Here is a 21202-nt window from a genome sequence, read left to right on the forward strand (position 1 = left end):
CAATGGACTTGAGGATATGGGGAGGGGGAAGGGTAAGCTGTGACAAAGCGAGAGAGGCATGGACATATATACACTACCAAACGTAAGGTAGATAGCTAGTGGGAAGCAGCCGCATAGCACAGGGAGATCAGCTCCGTGCTTTGTGACCGCCTGGAGGGGTGGGATAGGGAGGGTGGGAGGGAGGGAGACGCAGGAGGGAAGACATATGGGAACATGTGTTTATGTATAACTGATTCGCTTTGTTGTAAAGCAGAAACTAACACACCATTGTGAAGTGATTATACTCCAATAAAGATGTAAAAAAAATCAATCAATAAATGCAGCACCCACTTGAGGATTACGGTTTGTTGGATACCAATCAACTGAGATTTCACCATAAAAAAGCAGTTAATTGTCTCAGAAAGCCTAGCTTGGAGGAAATATGCAAAGTATCCCAGCTCTGTTCTGATCTCCAGGCCAAACACATTGAGGCTACAACTCCTTCAAAAAACTTTAAATCTATGCTCCCTACCTTTATTGTCTGTGCCATAGTCTAATTTGAAGTCAGAAGAAACAAACTGGGGTTTCATCATCATTTTTCATGGGCAGTTTTGAAACTGATAAAGAAACAGCGTTAAACACATTTATTGGAGGTGAAGGCTGGTAGGGAAGGGCAAGAGAAACTTTTTCTGTCCTTTTTTTTTTTTTTTTTTTTTTCTTTTCCTCTCTCGGTACCAGCCTCTCACTGTTGTGGCCTCTCCCATTGCAGAGCACAGGCTCCGGACACGCAGGCTCAGCGGCCATGGCTCACGGGCCCAGCCGCATTGGCAGGCGGACTCTCAACCACTGCGACACCAGGGAAGCCCCCCCCCCCTTTTTTTAATTTTATTTTTTGGCTGCCCTGGGTCTTCTTTGCTGCACGCGGGCTTTCTCTAGTTGTGGCGATTGGGGGCTACTCTTGGTTGTGGTGTGCGGGCTTCTCATTGCAGTGGCTTCTCTTGCAGCGGAGCACGGGCTCTAGGCGCACGGGCTTCAGTAGCTGCGGCGCATGGGCTCAGTTGCTCCGCAGCATGTGTGATCTTCCCGGACCAGGGCTCGAACCCGTGTCCCCTGCATTGGCAGGCAGGTTCTTAAGCACTGCAACAACAGGGAAGCCCCTTTCTGTCCTTTTTTAAAAAAACATATGTCAATACTTACTGATAAAATTTCTCTGTGTGGCTTTTTAAAAAGTACACACCGGAATCACATGAGTAATGCTATAAAACCATGGGGAGTGAGAAGGGGAAAGAATAGTGAAACTACCAGGCCCACTGGGAAGAGAAATCACTAAATGTCTATGCACTCCACACCTGGAGGAGACACGTCTAAAAAGAAATGGGGTGATTTGGAGGCAGTGACCTTAGAAGTTGGAAACTGCCTCATCTCCACTGTATCTTGCTACTGACACGCTAGCCATTTCTAAAGAGCAGGAATTTTCCCTTCTAAGTCCCATTATTAAACCCCCAAGTGGTAATTTTTAAATATCAGCATCTCAAGTTTTCAAAGATGACTGTCTGATTATCTCTCTAAGTTTTCTCCTCAAAGGAAAAGGAACTGCTTCAGTTACTGTCTTGAATGAGACACGCCATAGTCAAGAGAATACCATTCTTTTCAATAATCATACTGATAACTTAGTGACCAAGAGACAGAGGTGGTCTAAGATGTCTTTTGCCAATAACACTCATCTTCACGTGGTGTTAACATACTTAACAGCCTGTGCATTGGGGATTATAGAATAATAAACAGGATATATGGATACATAAATTATTTCCATCCATCCAGGGAAAGGAGATAAAGACTAAACACAACTCCACATACAAAGCATTGGGGGAAATGGGCACAATAAATGGTACACTACCTGGAAAATTTTAGTTCAACTACATTACAAATTAAATATGCCTTTGTTGGGGCTTCCCTGGTGGCACAGTGGTTAAGAATCCACCTGCCAGTGCAGGGGACATGGGTTCGATCCCTGGTCCGGGAAGATCCCACATGCCGCGGAGCAACTAAGCCCGCGTGCCACAACTACTGAGCCTGCACTCTAGAGCCCGCGAGCCACAACTACTGAGCCCACGTGCCACAACTACTGAAGCCCGTGCGCCTAGAGCCCGTGCTCCACAACAAGAGAAGCCACTGCAAGAAGCCCGTGCACCGCAACAAAGAGTAGGTAGCCTCCTCTCGCCGCAAGCAGAGAAAAGCCCGCGCGCAGCAACGAAGACCCAACGCAGCCAAAAATAAAATAATAAAAATAAATAAATTTATAAAAAACATATATACATATATAAATATGCTTTTGTCGTCTAGCCTGGGAACCGACCAACACTTATTAAATCAGTTATCGGTTTCAAATAACGAATCTCAAAGGCAACATTTGAAATACAACCTGTTCTTTAGCTGGGAGCTGCCGTATCAGCTAGATCAAATCAAATTTAATCCCACTTCTCACCATGGTAATGAGCCCTTTGCAGAAATGCTCAAAGACATTTCACGTCTCAAAAATTTGCCTTGTACTTCTTCTCCACAGAATGTCAGGAAAAGCATGCTTCAAAGGTACTATGTAATTAGAATGGCCTTTACAACAGGTACAAAGGAAATCATTCCTATTAAAATTAAATCTACTTCATAACGACCTGCAAACTGAGTGAACAGCACCAGAGAAAGGAATCCTGAGGTGTTTGGACCCCATACTTTCATTTTGAAAGTCTGTTATCTATTACATTGCTTCAGATACGATTGAAGTGCCTCTCTTCTGGCTCAGATTGTCTATTTCCTCACTCTGAAAAGAAAGTGTGCATGCGAAAATCTGTGTTTGGCACAGGGGACTGAAATAGGTTTTCTTGTGGCTCTAACGTGGATTGACCAAAGCTTCAGCTAAAATGAGGCCAGGGATGGTGCTGAACTTAATGAAGACTGGAGCCCAGGAGCTACCTCTGGGTCACTGCCACGTGGTCACTGCTGCATGAGCATTAATCCTGTGTCCTACAGGGCTTCTAGGAATTCTAGTTGGCTTTGAGGGATCCGTTTTGAAATTTAATTTGAAGTCCAGCATCTGCAGAATCTCTGTGGTTATTTTGACTAAGTTTTCAGATGCCTGCTTTTTATTAGGAAGATTTTTCTTTAGTGACTTGTGTCAACAACACTATTGTGTGTTCACCCAAGAAAATAAATGAAAGCATTTAAATTAAACTACTTTAATCTCTTTTTTGGCTCCTTGTGACCATATTTCCATAATGGCTACCATACCGTACAGATTCTAGTGTATCTGGAAGGATTCTACAATAAAGCTGTAAGGCTAACTTGCCCCTGGGGTCCAGCCAGGAGAGCCTCTTGGGAGAAAACTTGAACACTGAGAGAAGAAAGGCACTTGGGAAAAGCAACTGCACGAACTTCACTGGCAGCTCGTAGATCTGACTTGACTAAAAGGTATAAGATGAATTCAAGGGAGTTCCCTGGCCGTCCAGTGGTTAGGACTCAGCGCTTTCACTGCTGTGGCCCAGGTTCAATCTCTGGTCAGGGAACTAAGATCCTGCTAGCCGCATGGCAAAAAGAAAAAAAAAGAATTCAAGAACAAAGCAAATATCTACACTTACGTAGACCAAAGTTCCAATACATACCATCGAACTTCTTGTAACGGGACGCAAAGACAGCTTGCAAATGATTGCACTGCTCACTGACCACACTTTTGAAATCATCCTTACTTTGCAGGCTGTACTTCTCCTCCATCTCTTGGGAGCAGCAGGTATAACCCTGGGGACAAATCTTCAAATGATCACCTGGAAGATAAAATGTAGGACAATCAATCTCCATCATCATTCATCAAGTCCAAAACGGAAGAGTTTGATTTAGGTGCACACGCTTGGCTTCATTTCTCTCCGTGATGTTCCTGCAAAGGCCCAGGCATTATGCGTTATCTAAAAAGTTTCATTATACTGAAACTATTGATTTCCTTCTCGGAAAACTAAGATAATGAAGCCATCTCCAAAAGGCAAAAGAACTTTCCAACCAGGAAGATTGTTATCATACAGGAAAAATCGGTGTGGCCAGTAAAGAGAGTATCATTCAATATGAACGGAAGGCTCGCATAAATTCTTCGAGATTTTATGCTACATACTGTGCAAGTCATGCAAATGAGACATAGTTTTTCTAGCTTTGAGAGTTTACACTGCAAGAGAGGGTACCGTTAATGAAGAATGATTTGTAAAATATGTGACAACAACCAAAAGCTGAGCAAATATATAAGCAATTGATGTGGCAAACAAAGCAAAGGGATAAGCGCATTTCAAGGAGCTGTCAGCCAAGAGGAAAGAATGGAGTCCACGCTGGGATTTGAGTCTATGGTAAGTCACAAAGGGGGACGTTAAATGATTCTCGGTTTTAAGATTTTCTTGTCCAGCATCTTCTGTACAGATGTTAGACACTATAATATTGACCTTTATGATCGTGTGCGGTGTACCCACTTGTCCAAATACAGATGAATGGCTTCCAGTAAATGTCGCCTTTAGGTAGCCCTAAGGGCCAAGAAAATGTCAAAGGCATGCAGACCATCTGCCTCCCCTACACCAACGGCATTCTGTTTGTGGTTTGGACCTGAGAGTTTGGAGAGCTTCTGCCCTGTTCCTCCACTGTCAAAGACCAAAAATTGTGCTTTGAACAGACCACGCCTCTCCCTCATAATGACCAAGAGATATGGCGCCACTCAAAACTAACCCCACCAGGTACTATCACGTTAGTCACACCAATACAATACCAATTCACCTTCACTGTTCCTTCTATTATTGCAGTTCATGTTCCATGACAGACAAAAGGGGTCTCAAAAGACCTAAGGTCTCAGGAACTCAGGAAGGCGTATACTGAAGACATATGAACCTATCAATGGTAAGTGTGTATAATAAATCAAGGGAGGAGGAATGAAGAGCAAAATCTTTTTAACAACACTAATCACGGACATGAACTGGGCCAGGCGCCGACGGCCATTGCTGCTTCTGGGCCGTGGGTGCTTAGAGGAAATAAGCCTTCACTTCGGACAGATACCAAAGTAGTTTTGCGGAGGGGGTGGATTTCAAATAACACGGTGTTGGCAATTTATTTGACAGACACTAGTACCGTCAACTGCGCAGATGCAAATAATTACATAATCAGATATATTCCTGATCGTTCTTCCTTCCTGGCAATTCAAAAGTAGGGAGAGTGTTATTGCCAGACAAAAATGGATATGCAGCATTAAAGGACTTTTAAAGAAGGGGAGAAGGGAAACATTCTTCAAATAACTTCCTCATCCAGAAACTGCTCAATGCTTCATTTGGCATTTTTGAAACCCTTGGTCAACCGATAATTCTAACAAAGGCGGCGGGGGTGGGGGGAGGCATAGGGAAGAATGTGAAGGAGTTTAGAGCTGTGAGGTTGCCGAACGTCTTAGATCTCATTAGTGGAAGAAGCTTAGTTTTCTGGAAACACCTTGTTACAACCAAAACCAAAACTGCTTCTTGACTGGATTAACAAGTTCACAACAGGCCTTTGGTACTGGGACACCTAATTAACAAAGAGATATCCAGTTGTCTCCTGGTTTCAGGGTTGAGGATCTCCCCAAACACAATCTTAATACATAAAGTAATACAAAGGACCCCCAACTAGTACAGTACTTGATGTAGCTGTATTAAAGAATCCATATCACTCTCACACACCACGAAGAAAATTAACTGAAATGCTCACAATGAGAACTTAGGACATACAGAACTAGGTACATGAATTATAATAAGAGAGCAGCTACTTTTTTAAGATTTTCACAGGCTAAAATTAATCACAGGCTGGTTTTCAAGCCCCTGCAAAGATTCGATCGTGGTAATGCACTGAATTTCCAAGGCAAAACAGTTCAGAGTCTGGGAGCGAATCTATATTCACCTAATCTTAACATGGTTCACACATACAATAAATGAAAGGGTCATTCATTGGATCTTATCAAAATAGGCATCTATGACCAAGGAAAAAAGCACCCTTCTTTGCACCTCCAATGCACATAGGCACAGACACACACACAGAACCTAAAGCCAGAAAATTCGAAGAGACAGAAGGAAACAATACTTTTCTACATATAAAAAGGTGCTAGATGTTGAGAGTCTTAAATTTTGGGCACTGAACAAACACCCTTCAAAAATGGGTCACAGCAATTAAAGTTTTACTGGTGACCGACTGAACTAGCCAGCAGCTAAACAAAAGGCCCGTGCACTCCACCCACCACCTACCCACCAGGGGCCCTCAGCAGGACCTTCGGGAGACCTGCTGATATCTGAACACTGAAGCACATTTATTTGTTTTGGCAAAAACTAAGGAAAAAGAGTCCACTTCCATGTTACAGATAAGATCTTTACAGGAAGACTCTGTCTAATGGTAAAGGCTTGCCTTGTGGAAAGGGTGACAACGGGGTAGATACCCGGGTAATGTTTCTGCTGGCAAAGTCATCTTCCCCTGAGTGCAAACAAGCCACACCAACGGGCCACTTTTGCCCGTTTGAGCCTTGCATACACCACGTATTCTGTCTGTGTTTCTAAAAAGCATTCCTTGAAAATGTAATCTGGCATTCTTGCCAAAGGCCCTGTCCAAGACACACTTATGAATTAAATCCCAAGCCACACATGGGCCAGTGGGGATTCAGTGCCATAACCAGTTTCCGCTGATGAGAAGTTACTAGGAAGGAAAAGGGGACAAGTCTTGGTGCATCTGAAAATGAAACTACAGCTCTGCACTGTACTAAGAACTGGAGCAACTCATTTGATTTTTAAAACCTGAATATTTCTACTATAACACCAAAAATGATTTCTATGATTAAAAGCCAGGGCATACGTATCAATGGAAAGACATTCCATTTTGCCTGTTGGAGACTGCTTCTAAAATGCTGTGTCTGAATGAGACATGCTTTTTTTCTCTGGAGATCACCTCTCAACCTGGTGATCCTGTATACTTCTTATTTAAGAAGGATGTCACAATTTGTTCTTTAGGCTGAAAGCGTTGAGCACAGGGACGACAGGATCCAATGTGGGACAGGAAGATGACAGCCACTGCAGGGGAAGCGGTGAACTCATGCATTTAAAAAAGGGGGGCGGGGTGGCCCTAGAGGATTCTGATACATACCCTTCCTGAAGAATTCTAGTTTGAAAGGCTGAAGCATTAGAGCCACAGAAGAACCGGGAATCGAAGTTCATCCAATGGTTTGAGTCAACAGTGGGTTATGATCTACAACCATCATTTGCCTCCTCTATTTCGCTAACTCAACCTCCTGCTTCCGGGACCTTCTGTGTTCTTCTCCATGGCCCTCTTCTGTCTGCTTTCCACTCTCTTTTCACTCTGCTCATCCTGTTCTCTCTCACCACACTCCACCTCTTCTAACTGCACATAATGTGAAACCGAAGGACTTTTTTGTTGGTTATACTTGTTGAGAGTTCCCTGTTCTTAATTTTAAAAGCAGGTGAATTGAAGGCTTTATGGATTTCTAAGAAAGCACCTAAATTAAGTTGCTTTTTGTACATGGCCCTCGATTAGGGTTTTTCTTTGTGGGTCAGTGGCCCTCAAAAGAAAAAAGGTCCCTTAGCCTTGTCCTCGGAGGCTTGGATGAGACTCAATGAAGCGTGCTTTTAAAGCTTAACTCTGTGGCATTAAAAACAAAAAAATCACTCGAAAGAGCCAAACTTTTTTCAGTCACACCAGCTCTGTGTAATTTCCCTTTAGTCTTAATATCAATGCCTTCGTTTTTCAAAGCTGAACAAAGACAATCACAATAAATTACTACTCAATCCTGCTGAGTGTATGGATTGGTTCTTTTTTTTTTTTTTTTTTGAAGCATTTCAACTCAATAGTTAAAGAAGCAGGCATTGACTATGAGGAATCTAGTCCATCCTTTAACAGGGCTCTGCGGCGGGCAATCTGTAGAACTGTCCTTTCTCATTTTATTTCATTTCTTCCTCTCACCAAAGGCTGGCTGTGATGTACAGATGGGGTGCAGATAATGTCCATTTATTTCCAGTTACTCATAACCCACCTGCCCATAGAAAATGTTATAAATGGTGGTTACATTCTCAGGCCAGCTCCCAGCCTATTTACTATCAACGTAACTACTTCTAACTGTAACTTCATTTTTTTTCAGCTTAGTTTCATATTTTACTGAAGATGCATTTAAAATAACATCCAGATTCATGTCTTTTTTACATAAAAGGACATTTTATGTCAGTGTCATGTAAGAGACGAGTAAAGGGACATTATTAACGTATTTTATAATAAGATGCTCCCTGATACACCACTATACCCCCAATTTATATTTTTCAGTAATATTTCCACATTTTACGTTTATTAAAGCATACATGTACTTTGTTTTTTTATACAGCAGGTTCTTATTAATTATCCATTTTATACATATTAGTGTATATATGTCAATCCCAATCTCCCAATTTATCTGTAACTTCATTTTGAAGTCCAAGTAGAAGCCAAGAAAATGTCTCTCAGATTCTCACACATTTTGGGGGAGATGATGATAGAGGAATACTTGTAGTTACCACTAGGATGTCAGCTTTCTATACCTGTAGGAGATAAAGTAAATGTCTTCAGGATTACTCCTCCAGAGTCCTAAATGGAGGAAACAGCAGCCAGAAATTTTTATGGGACAATGCAGAAAACCCAGGCATGCCTGCACCAGCACGATTTGGACAGCAAACATTCTCCGTAGCCCAACTCATTTTACCAAAAATGCAACCCAATGCCTTTGGTAAAGAAGAGACACACAAACTGCACACTAAGGGTGGGGCTGCAGTGAGGGACATTTGAGAATAACAGACTGGAAAGCACTTAGGAAAACTGCCAATGTAAGAGATTCGATTTTGCAATGGCCTTTCATGCAGAAAGGGATTTGGAGAAAACTTAGCTCCTTTTTTGTGTTTTTTAAAATTTTATTTTCTTGAAGTAGAGTTGATTTACAATCTTGTGTTTGGTTTCTGCTGTACAGCAGTGACTCAGTTTATATATATATATATATATATATACACACACACATATATACACACACACATATATATTTTTTCATATTCTTTTCCATTATGGTTTATCACAGGATATTGAATATATAGTTCCCTGTGCTACAGAGTAGGACCTTGTTGTTTATCCATTCTATACATATAATAGTTTGCATCTGCTAATCCCAAACGCCCAATCCTTCCTTCCCCCTTGGCAGCCACAAGTTTGTTCTCCACATCTGTGAGTCTGTTTTTTTTTCACAAATAGGTTCATTTGTGTCATCTTTTAGAGTCTACATATAAGTGATATCAAATGGTATTTATCCTTCTCTTTCTTACTTTACTTCGCTTAGTATGATAATCTCTAGGCCCATCCATGTTTGCTGCAAATGGCATTATTTCATTCTTTTTAATGGCTGAGTAACAGTCCATTATCTATATCCACCACATCTTCTTAAGCCAGTCGTCTGTTGATGGACACTTGAATTTCTTCCATGTCTTGTCTATTGTAAATAGTGCTGCAATGAACACTGGGGTGCAGGTATCTTTTTGAATGAGAGTTTTCGTCTTTTTCTGGATATATGCCCAGGTGTGGGATTGCTGGACCACATGGAAACTCTATTTTTAGTTCTTTGAGGCACCTCCATACTGTTTGCCATAGTGGCTGCACCAATTTACATTCCCACCAATAGTGCAGGAGAGCTTCCTTTTCTCCACACCATCTCCAGCATTTATTATTTGTAGACTTTTTAATGATGGCCATTCTGACTGGTATGAGGTGGTACCTCGTTGTAGTTTTCATTTGCATTTCTCTAATAATTAGATATGATGAGCAGCTTTTCATGTGCCTGCTGGCCATCTGTATGTCTTCTTTGGAAAAATGTCTATTTAGGCCTTCTGCCTATTTTTAATTGGGTTGTTTGGTTTTTTGTTATTAAATTGTAGGACCTGTTTTTATATTTTGAAAATTAAGCCTTTGTTGCTTGCATCATTTGCAAATATTATCTCCCAGTCTTTTCATTCTGTTTATGGTTTCCTTTGCTGTGCAAAAGCTTTTAAGTGTCATTAGGCCCCATTTGTTTATTTTTGCTTTTATTTCTGTTGCCGTGGGAGACTGACCTAAGAAAACATTGGTATGATTTATGTCAGACAATGTTTTGCTGTTCTCTTCTAGGAGTTTTATGGTGTCTCATCATTTTGAGTTTATTTTTGTGTATGGTGTGAGGCTGTGTTCTAGCTTTGATTTGCATGTGGTTGTCCAACTTTCCCAACACCACTTGCTGAAGAGAATGTCTTTTCCCCATTGTGTATTCTTGCTTCCTTTGTCGAAGATTAATTGTCCATAGGTGTGTGGGTTTATTTCTGGGCTCTCTATTCTGTTCCATTGATCTGCATGTCTGTTTTTGTGCCAACACCATGCTGTTTTGATTACTGTAGCATTGTAGTATTGTTTAAAGTCTGGTAGGGTTATGCCTCCAGCTTTGTTCTTTTTCCTCAGGATTGCTTTGGCAATTCTGGGTCTTTTATGGTTCCATATAAATTTTAGGATTATTTGTTCTAGTTCTATGGAAAATGTCATGGGTAATTTGATAGAGATTGCATTAAATCTGTAGATTGCTTTGGATAGTATGGCCATTTTAACAATATAATTCTTCCAATCCAAGAGCATGGGATATCTTTCTATTTCTTTGAATCATCTTCAATGCGTTTATTAATGTTTTGTAGTTCTTTTACCTCCTTGGTGAAGTTTATGGATACTTAGCCCTTGACAAGGGGTTTTAAAGAAGTGAATTTAAAAAGCTTCCAAATACTTGATACTATCTGTGTCTTTTATTCTGTAGGCCTAATGGTAGTCTGGGGAGAAGATGACTGATCTGGGGAGCAAGAAATATGGGTTTGAGTCCCAGCTCTACATGATTCACTGTAGGCTCTTAAAGAAGCCCTTTGTAAAGAAGGAAGCATTATGAATACAGTGCAATTACAAAACCAAGACAAAAATGAAGAGCATCTATTATACTGATAAGCTACTGAATGAAGTTCTCCAGAAAGAGACTTTTCTGATGACTTGTACTAGGAGAGGCAGAGGGGCCAGGAGAGCAGCACCTTCTTTCTTCCAGCTACTTCAGGGAAATTTCTTATTGGAGGCAGAATTTAGTAGAATAAAGATAGCCAGAAAAGACAGCATTATCAATTAGGAGTTCAGTGGCATGCATAAGTGATGGGGAACTGATGACAAGTAAGTACAGACATTTATTTAAAGGGCCTTCAAAAGAAAAGCCTTGGGAGCCTAAGGAGACATGATGACGAGACATAATGTGGTACCCTGGCTGGGATCCTGGAACAGAAAAAGACATTAGGGGAAAATGAAGGAAATCACACAAAAACTTACATGCAAATGTTCACAGCAGCATTATTCAAAATAGCCAAATGTCCAACAATGGATGGATAAACAAAATGAGGTGTATCTGAATAATGAAATGTTATTCAGCCATAAGAAGGAATGAACTTCTGAAACGTGTTCCAACATGGTGAAATCTGGAAAATACTATGTTAAGTAAGGAGCCACTCACAAAAGTCCACATATTGTATGATACCATTTACATGAAATGTCCAGCCTTGGTCAATCTATAGAGACAGAAGGTGGATTAGTGGTTGCCTGGGGCTGAGAGGGGAAGGTGGTGGGCAGGGGGATGGGAAGTAAGGGAGGGGTTACAGCTAAAAGGTATGAGCTTTCTTTCTGGGATAATGAAACTGTTCTAAAATTGATTTGGGTGATAAATGCACAATTCTGTGAGTATATTAAAAGCCACTGTATACTTTAAATGGGTGAATTGTTTGGGATATGAATCATACCTCAATGAAACTGTTAGTAAAAAAAAAAAAAGCTAAGGAAATCGGAATAAGATATAGACTTTAGTTAACAATAATGCATCAATATTGGTTTATCAATTGTGACAATGTACCACAGAAATGTAAGGTGTTAATAATAGGGGAAACGGTTTGGGGTATAGGAAAGCTCTGGGCTATCCTTGCAAATTCTGTAAATCTAACCCTTCTAAGATAAATTTTATTTTTTCTTTTTTTTTAAAAAAGCAAGCTTTGGATTTCCCTGGTGGTGCAGTGGTTAAGAATCCGCCTGCCAATGCAGGGGACATGGGTTCAAGCCCTGGTCCGGGAAGATCCCACATGCCGCAGAGCAACTAAGCCCGTGTGCCACAACTACTGAGCCTGCGCTCTAGAGCCCACGAGCCACAACTTCTGAGCCCGAGTGCCTAGAGCCCGTACTCTGCAACGAGAAGCCACCACAATGAGAAGCCCCTGCTGGCCGCAACTAGAGAAAGCCCACGCAGCAACGAAGAACTAACGCAGCCAAAAAACAAATTTAAACTTTAAAAAAAAAAAAAAAAGCAAGCTTCAGTTTTCAAAGTAAAAAGGATCAATACGTGGGGGGGGGGGGGCTTTCATCAGTATTACATCAAACACTTGATGTAATTCTAATATTGGGGAGCAACATCAAACTATTACTTGCAGTAATTTTCCTAATCCCTCGATTGCTACTTTACTCTTTTCCTAATTTTTATTTGTTCTGAAGGTAAAACAGTTCCTTGCCGTTGGTCTAAAGAGTTACCAAAATAGTTTCTGTTCACTTTCTAGATCGAAATTCATGTAGCCACAAAATGAGCCAAAATGCAGGTTGCTGTATAACTCCATCCCCTCCAAGCTATCTAAGAACCCCAGGAGGAATATACAATGCTCTGCTTCATGGGAACAAAGAAAGAAAATCTCTAAAGGTTTTTAATAATCCCAGGGGGATGAGGGAATGTATACATTAATCCATCCTTCCTCCCTTGCAAAACAGCAGGGAAATGACTGCATGTAATGTGCTATGCACATCCAAAGCCTGAAGCCATTTGACCTAAACCGTAATAATAAAGCACATAAATTACAGTCATTATGGAGATGTATGATTTGAGATCACCTACCAATCAGTAGGAGAAATGCAGCCAGTTAGCATTTTGCAAAACCTTTCCGAAATACAGCTCTGGAGGGCTTTGCTACCGATTATTTTTAGGTCCACTAATCCTGCAAGGTAGGCTAGAAGGCCAATCAGAAACACATACATTTCAAAAATCAGTTATATTATATTTTTCTAAGAATACTTCGTTTAAGTGTAGTTGGAAGAGTTAGGGCTGCTACTTTCAAACCCCACACTTCATTTCAGTGAGCTTGCAACAGCTTTAAAATCCACCTCAGATAGAAATCAAGCAGGGCTTTTTATTGCTTTATACTGATAAGCAAATGATGAAACAAAGTTTTTATCTGACAATCTTCAATCTCCATTTTAACTGTACCAAAGGTTCACTGAAGAAAGGCACATGAACCAAACTGAGTGAATGACCTGAAATGCATACTCTGACCTTATGTTACCATCACTTTAGAGCACGTAGAGCAACTGCATCTATTCTGCACATTTCCAACCACTTAGTCCAGGTCCAGGACTCAACAGGAATAATACTACTGGCGATTAACCCAAATCTCTTCAACAATTCTGAGGATCCAGTAAGTACTACCTAAGCTAATAAAAGGCTCCCGGAAATGTGTTGGTGACTTGGGGGCGGGGGCCCCCGATAGGGGCAAGCAGGAAAAGAAGGAGCTCTGTTACTTGTTTTACAAATAATGAAGATCTTTCCTGTCAGTGATTCAGGTGCACATACCTGGAGTAACATCATTTGAGAGTTTCTCTCGAACACTAGTTTACGATCTCCATTGAGCTCGTCATTTAACAGAATGCCCGAGCCCAAATATGCCTGTTTCAAATTCAGCTACAAATAAAATGTAGCCTAGAGAGGAAACACCACTGGCTAGGACATTTTTTTTCTTTGGTGCCCAACAGTACTTCTTTCTGGAACCTATGTACCCAAGCCAAGCGTCCTAATTACTGGTAGAGCGAGGCCTCGTGAGGGCCATCTCTAAGACAGTGAAGAGACCAGGCTCAGAGGGTCACGGGGATTCCTGGGATGGGAGGGATGCTAGCCCCCAGCATCTTGTCCTTTCTCTGCACCCCTAGCGTACACTCTTACAATGATCCCCGTGAGCAGTCTCCTGCGGGCAACCACATCAGACCTCAGAGAAAATGGAGGAGGAAGGCATCCTCAGAAAAACACTGGAGACACTCCTGTCCCCCTCTCCCAGGGGTCTGACCGAACACCAGACTTCCAACAGGGAGCGATTTTCCTGATTATCTCCTAATCATCTCTAAAGAAACCCCGAGGAGCCCCATTCTAAGATAACCTGCCACAGCCATTTAGGTTTCACAGCAAGATTGGAAAGGGTCAACAGCTGGGTACCAAGTTTATTCCAAGTGTAGGAGAAAATGCAGTAGGTGGGTGGGGAGGCGCTAATACAAACATTAATTAATGCCTTTCGTTTTATATGCGTGTCACGGGTCGTGTGGGTCATAAACATTTTTAACATTGTTTTCTCTTTTTTTATGCCTTTTTTTCAGCTTGGGTAACTAGAGAAATAAAAACCCTCCTTAACTTCTCTTTACTCCCCCTTTCATGACATACCTAAAATTCCTCCCTCCAGAATACAGTGTGAGAATAGGTTTTTAGTAAATCTACTTTCTAGGAAAAATATACCTAAATAACAACATAGTCATTCATTAGGAATTCTCCCACAGATATTTTTCCAAATGGCTACTTAGAATGCCTTTACCATAAGTGATAACAAAGTTCACTGCCTCACGTAAAGAAAAATGATTCTCTAACAACAGATTTCAAGCCAAATGAACCATTCTTTAAAATTCTAGCCAGGTATCAATGAAATGGCGAAGGGGAAAGAAAAGTTACTTTTTCAAAGTCTGTACTTAATTAAAACCCACTTGCACAAAATTCTTGTTAAAGGTCACAGTAAGTTACAGCTGACTCTAATACAGATTTGCATTTAAGGACTCTTAATTTAATTAGTCTCCCTTCCCATGGACATGGGCCACAGTTGAACAGGGGTTAATTTTTATAGCATGAGATAAAAGTGTTATGCAACCTTAGCGCAGGCAGATGGAGGAAAGGCAGAGACCTCATTTTGCAAGGCTGAGTTTCCTCAACCCTCAAAAAAGCTCCTCTTCACCATTATCTAGTATCCTAACACTTGGGCCTGCCACCCTTGGGGCAGACACCCTAGAATTCAGCCCCATTTTTGTTGCCAAAAGTAAAGTTTTCAACGTACATTTCCTCTTTTAGGCTATTTACTAGAGTTTCAAGCAAAATTTGTCTCCATCCTAATTTTGGAGAGAATGCCACTGTTAATGTGGCTATACAGAGGCTTGACTTATTTATCGCTAACCCTTTGCTTCCTGCCTCAAAGCCAATCATAGTATTTGATGGAATAGCCCCACAATTCTGTGGTGATGCCAGTTATTTTAAGTTTCCTTGGCTTGCTGTGCAATCCCACGAAGAGCTTTTTGAAAGCCCAGATAGATCACATTCACTGGTTTCCCTCTGTCCACATATGCTTTAGTCCCTTGAAAAACACAAGGTCATTAATCAAGCACAGATTCCACTTATAGAAATGATGTTGCCCTTCCTAGAAGATTAAGTTTGCTTAACTTTCCAGTGTTCCCATTCTCTATTATACATTCTACCTGCTTGCCTTTATAAGTGAGGCATCCCAGGTCTGATTGGCATTTATTTTAATGGCCATCTCCCTATTTATTCTAATGACCGTCTCCTTGGCGCCATTCAATTCCCCAATCTCACCTTTCAGAATCTCTCCTTTAGGATCAGACCTGTTGATTAATTACATTTGATTTGTTCATGAGGATTAAAAAATTGAGTACATTTACTACTTCAACCATTCCACCTCAAGAGATTATCTGGAAATGGAACTCTGTCCTAAAATTTTCTCCAACTCTATATCAAAGTATTGGTTCACTTCTCCCAAACTAACCTTTGGCCCAATTTGACAACACACAAAAAATTGTTGGTGTTTAATGCGGTATTTACCCAGTGCCTCTTACGTGCTACATGCCATTCCTCGGTGCAAAAAAGGCAAAAGGCTTGGTCTCCACCCTCTTGAAAATTACAAGATGAACAGAAGTGGATTTTTGTTGCTCTATAGGCTTCTTCTCTCTCCGTCTTAATGTATATTCTGAATCACGCCACTCCTCCACCCTCCCCCCACCAAAGATCTCTGAGGTCTTCTGATCTCATCTAGAAACAACTCAAGTTCGAAAGACAGGAGAGGGGACACTATCCCAGGCAAATCCACCCAGCCCATGCTTCTTACACTGGGGGCATCAACAGATGTGCCTTAGGAGGTGCCTTTGGACAAACTGGGAGAGATTCATCTACTCAAATATAATCTATACGTTGCCAGATATGCTGTGGCCATTTTTTGAGTCATCCAAAACTAACAGAAGGTACTAGCTTGGACTCAAAGCAAAATCTTGCAATGAGCAAATTCCTTGGGCATCTAGTTCCGCTGCCTTTCTTGGTCAATAAAGCAAAATCCACAAAGGAAAAACTTCACACAAATGCTTTACTTATTTGGCTTGACAAATCAGGTCACTGAACACGCAAATTAATTTAAAAATGCCATCTCTCAGACGATGTTCATGCTTCAATGTTTGAAACGTCTCTAGATCTAAATCTGGTCCCTTGGTGATGAGCTCCCCGAACCTTATATTCCAATAGTCAATAAATCACTGGCGTGACACCCCATCCAACTCCTGCAGCTGAGGTCAGAGGACAGGAGCTTCTATGCGCTCAAGTGACTGACAAACCAAACAGCAAAGGAATTGAGAGAATTCATAATTCCTCTCTACCATGCCAGGAATAATCCCTGTTTGTTCTGGGCTCTGAAACTGATAAAAAGGTACTTAGGGCTCCCCTGGTGGCGCAGCGGTTGAGAGTCCGCCTGCCGATGCAGGGGACACGGGTTCGTGCCCCGGTCCGGGAGGATCCCACATGCCGCGGAGCGGCTGGGCCTGTGAGCCATGGCCGCTGAGCCTGCGCGTCCGGAGCCTGTGCTCCGCAACGGGAGAGGCCGCAACAATGAGAGGCCCGCGTACCACAAAAAAAAAAAAAAAAAAAAAAAAGGTACTTAAAGTTAAATGTAAGGTATCAATTAGGAAATTCTTCGGCTGGGCTGTCATGCCAGCCATCTACCATTTTCCTCTGGTTTAAGTATCACAGAGAAGGGAAAAATAAGGGCAGATCTTGGGCACTAAACAGATTAATGTGATTACTTATTTATGACACAAAAAAAAATTTACTTCGTTACAGAAGAAGATGGAAGTGATTGACCTTGCCAACAAGTGACCAGGAAAAGAGAGAAACCAGTCGTTCGCTCTGCATTCAAGCCCCCACTGGCCTATTCAATTCCTGACCATCCTCAGATATAGGCTGGCCAGATCAGAGTCCTCTTAGTCACCCCAGAGCCACAGAGATAGATATGAATGTTCCAGAAAGCAACTAGTGCATCAGAGGTACCCTGGCCCTGTTTCCTGCAGAACTGTCGGAAAACTAAGAATAAAGGGGTTGCGTGTTCCCGTGTTTTGCTTTGGGTGGGGATGAAAGGAGAGAGGCCATTCTGCTTTGAGCCTCGAAGAAGACAGGAAGGTTGCTGCCATAGGGCTGACACTGGAATCACTATAGAATGGTGTCTGTCACAGGACCTAAGAGAAGTACCAGAGCATCAGAGTCTGGCCAGGAGATAGTCTGGAGGCCTCATGTCCACAAATTCCAAACATCAGACAGCTTTCAAAGGCCTGGAGCAATGGGAGAGTAAGTACCTGTTTCATTATTTCAATATCCAATTGCTTTCCATAAATCTTTTGGGTCATGGGCCAACTACTCGTAAAGCAACTGACTTGGTCAAATATCTGATCCCAAAGAAGTTCCAATTACTCCTCCAGTCTGGGAATGTGACTCTGCATCAAGACCCATCAGCTAATTTAGGATGAGCAACAACCATGGGGGATGGGGAGGTTCAGGCTGCAGGGGTAGGGGAGGGAGAGAGAAAGAACTGAAGAGAAATGGGCCCAGGGAATGGGAAAGAAAAGGCAGCTGGTAAGAGACCCAGGGCCAAGTAGTGGCAGGGCCACCTAAAGCTGATGCTAGTGGCAATCTGGCACCAGGGCCTCAAGTTCACGGTAACTCCCATCAAGCAGAGGGACACGTTTTTCTATCCAGTTTCCACTACACAGAGCCTGCAGATGGCACACAGCATTACTACTGCAATTATTGACTATAATTATTGTGAAAAGTCTTTGATGTGAGAGCAAAAATTATTAAAATGGCCCTTCTTAGAAAAGAAGGGCAGTAAATACACCCTCCTTTGGAAAATTCAAGGACCCAATTTCATACCAGGACTTTTTGCCAGAAAAGAATAAGTCACTTTAATATACTTGTTTTCGGCTCCTCTCCTTGAAGATGTTTTATCCTATGTGAAAAATGAATAATGGTATGTGGTTTAGGATGTATTTTAAGAATATACTTAAAGGTACTTCAAAGGAAAGTAAAAACTAAAGTAACTTTCTCCTTGCAGACACACACACCTATATTTTGCACAAGCTCCTAGTTTTTCCAGATCCCACAGTAACCCAGGAGAGGCAATTTTTTAAACTGTCTTGGAGGAGGAGAACAAACAAGCGACACTAAATGTCTGTCTTGTTTTAAAAATAACACTGGGCAGTGCTGTGCTTACCTGTTTGAATTAGTAAACATTTTATTGTACTTAAATGAGCATTGGTAACTAGAAATATGAAAGAACGGAGAATAGCTTACTTTGTCCTCTTTGCCTTTCATAGGATCATAAACCGTGCAAGGTCACATTTTTAAAAAACATCTACCTAATCTTATGTCTTAACTCTGAGCCAAGGTGGCATGATCCCAAATAAGAGCCAATGTTACAGGAGCATATGCATTACCATGCTGAAAGATTTTCAATCACATTCTGGAATCAGTTTCAATGTAGTAGGGAAAGGCCATTCCAAAAGCTGAATGTCCAGCATTATAAGCCCTGGTTTTTGCAAATGAACTGCTTAAGTTAGAATGAGTTCGACCGGGTGATCTGAAAAAAATACTTATGTTTTTGCCCATGGGCGTTTCTATGTTCAATATATTACAATGGACACAGTCCAATACAAAAAGACCAACTAATCATATCGAAGTTTAACCCTACTATGGTATGATAAGTTCAATCATAGAATATGATTCTGAGACCATAATTAAGTAAGCTTGGAAAAGAACCACAGCTCAATCTCAAGTTTCATAAACATACACGCCAAGAGGTGCTCAGTGACACAAGTCCGACTTTCTGGGTTTCCATTTGGCCTGATGACTGAGTGGGTATGGGTAAATGGTGGGTATCCTCTTATAAAAAGGCATTGTTCCATTATTGTGAGATGAACCTCTGTGCTACCATGATCTGTGGCCGCAAATGTAAACAGTAATTATCTAAGGGATTATTACAAAATGAGCCTATGGAAAAAAAATAATGAGCCTATGTTTAAAAAAAATCATGATGCCTTATTGGCTAAAACTCTTCTAATAGTGTTGACAAATGTGGTAGCCCAGGAATAGCATACAGAACTCAAACTTCTTTTCATCTCACCAGTGAACAGCAACTTGGAACAGGAAGGATCAGGCTCTTAATGAACCTAGAGCTTCAGCTTATTTTATTCAGCATCACCAAGGTTCCTCAGTCAGACCAGTTCATTACAAAACAAGTGAGTAAAGTCACTACAAGCAGGAAACTCAAAACAAAGAAAACTGAAAAGCTTCCTACACACAGTACTTGTTCTGAGTCTTTGAGGCAGGAAGGCACCATGTTATACGGAAGGAATCAAGGCTTTGGAGTTACATAGACCTGAGTTTGCACTGAATTCTGTTGCTTACTAATTGTGCAACTTTGGGTTGATCTCTTTACTTCTAGACTACTTCTTTTGTAGAACAGGGACAAAAACAGAACCTACTTCATAGATTCGTTGAAAGCGTTATCGTTGAAAGCATTAAACTATATAAGTGTCAAACTATATATAATATATATACAATATAAGCATTAAACTATATAGGGCCTCACTCAGTAGTAGCTATTATTATAAATACTGACATCAAAAGATGCTATACAGTCATCTCTCTGTATCCACAGGTTCCACATCTGTGGATTCGACCAACCGTGAATAGAAAATATGTATTTATTTTAAATTATAGGGACTTCCCTGGTGGTCCAGTAGTGAAGACTCCGTGCTCCCAATGCAGGGGGCCCGGGTTCAATCCCTGGTCAGGGAACTAGATCCCACATGCCGCAACTAAGACCCAGCACAGCCAAAAAAATAAATTAGGTAAGTAAGTATTTTAAAAAATAAATAAAATAAAATTCCAGAAAAGTCCCAAAAGGCAAAACTTGAATTTGTCATGTACCAGCAACCATTTACATAACATTTACATTGTATGAGGTATTATAAGTAATCTAGAGATGATTTAAAGCATATGGAACGATGTACTAGGTCACATAAAGGACTTGAGCATCTATGGATTTTGGTATCCCTGGGGGGGGCGGGGTCCTGGAACCAACCCCCCACCCCAATCCCGAGGAATGGCTGTATATTCCTCAGAAGGGAGGTCCTTTCTATGCTTCAGGGTTCGGCTATATTTAATCAAGGGAAGAGTGTTGTTTTCCTGTTGTGATTATTACTACTATTATTAGTAGTCTTAAGAAGCATTGCTTCTAAAAATTACAGAAATAACCAGCAATTTAGCTTTATTTAGCCCAAAGACAAACTGTCCCTTGGTAAAACTTCAGGCTATAGCAATATCACTTTGGGATTACAGACTAGAGGATCTTTTCTTTAGTTTTGAAATGGCTCTGTTATAAAGTTGGAGATTAATAAAAGAACAAAATAATAAAGGTTGATACATATGAAGTTGCCATTATTTCAGGTCAAAAGGGTGAAATATCAACAATTTCACATAGCCCAGCCTAATATTTTGAGGAATCAACTTTGCATCAACATCCAAGTATTTCTACAAATAAACTATGAATCATTTGCATTCTAGAACTCCTGCACTCATGAATACAAAAGACTGAAATAAGACACTCCTATTTACTTACTTAAATATGCATCTTACTTTTTAAAAAAAATACATGTGCCTGGAGTACATACTATGTTAACTGCACTATCCTGA

The 21202-nt window shown here is 41.0% G+C and overlaps 1 protein-coding gene across 1 annotated transcript in view; it reads right to left on the reverse strand.

Annotated features, from left to right (window-relative positions):
- Nucleotides 1–21202, reverse strand: part of GPC4 (glypican 4) — a 108304-nt gene that overhangs the window by 33304 nt on the left and 53798 nt on the right. Inside the window, exon 2 of the mRNA XM_029241097.1 lies at nt 3633–3791. Within this exon, the coding sequence (XP_029096930.1) occupies nt 3633–3791 (159 nt within the window). The remainder of the gene's footprint in view (nt 1–3632; nt 3792–21202) is intronic.

This window comes from Monodon monoceros, unplaced genomic scaffold (genome assembly GCF_005190385.1).
Source record: "Monodon monoceros isolate NGI ecotype Baffin Bay Population unplaced genomic scaffold, NGI_Narwhal_1 Super_Scaffold_22, whole genome shotgun sequence".
In the NCBI taxonomy this organism is placed as follows: Eukaryota; Metazoa; Chordata; class Mammalia; order Artiodactyla; family Monodontidae; genus Monodon; species Monodon monoceros.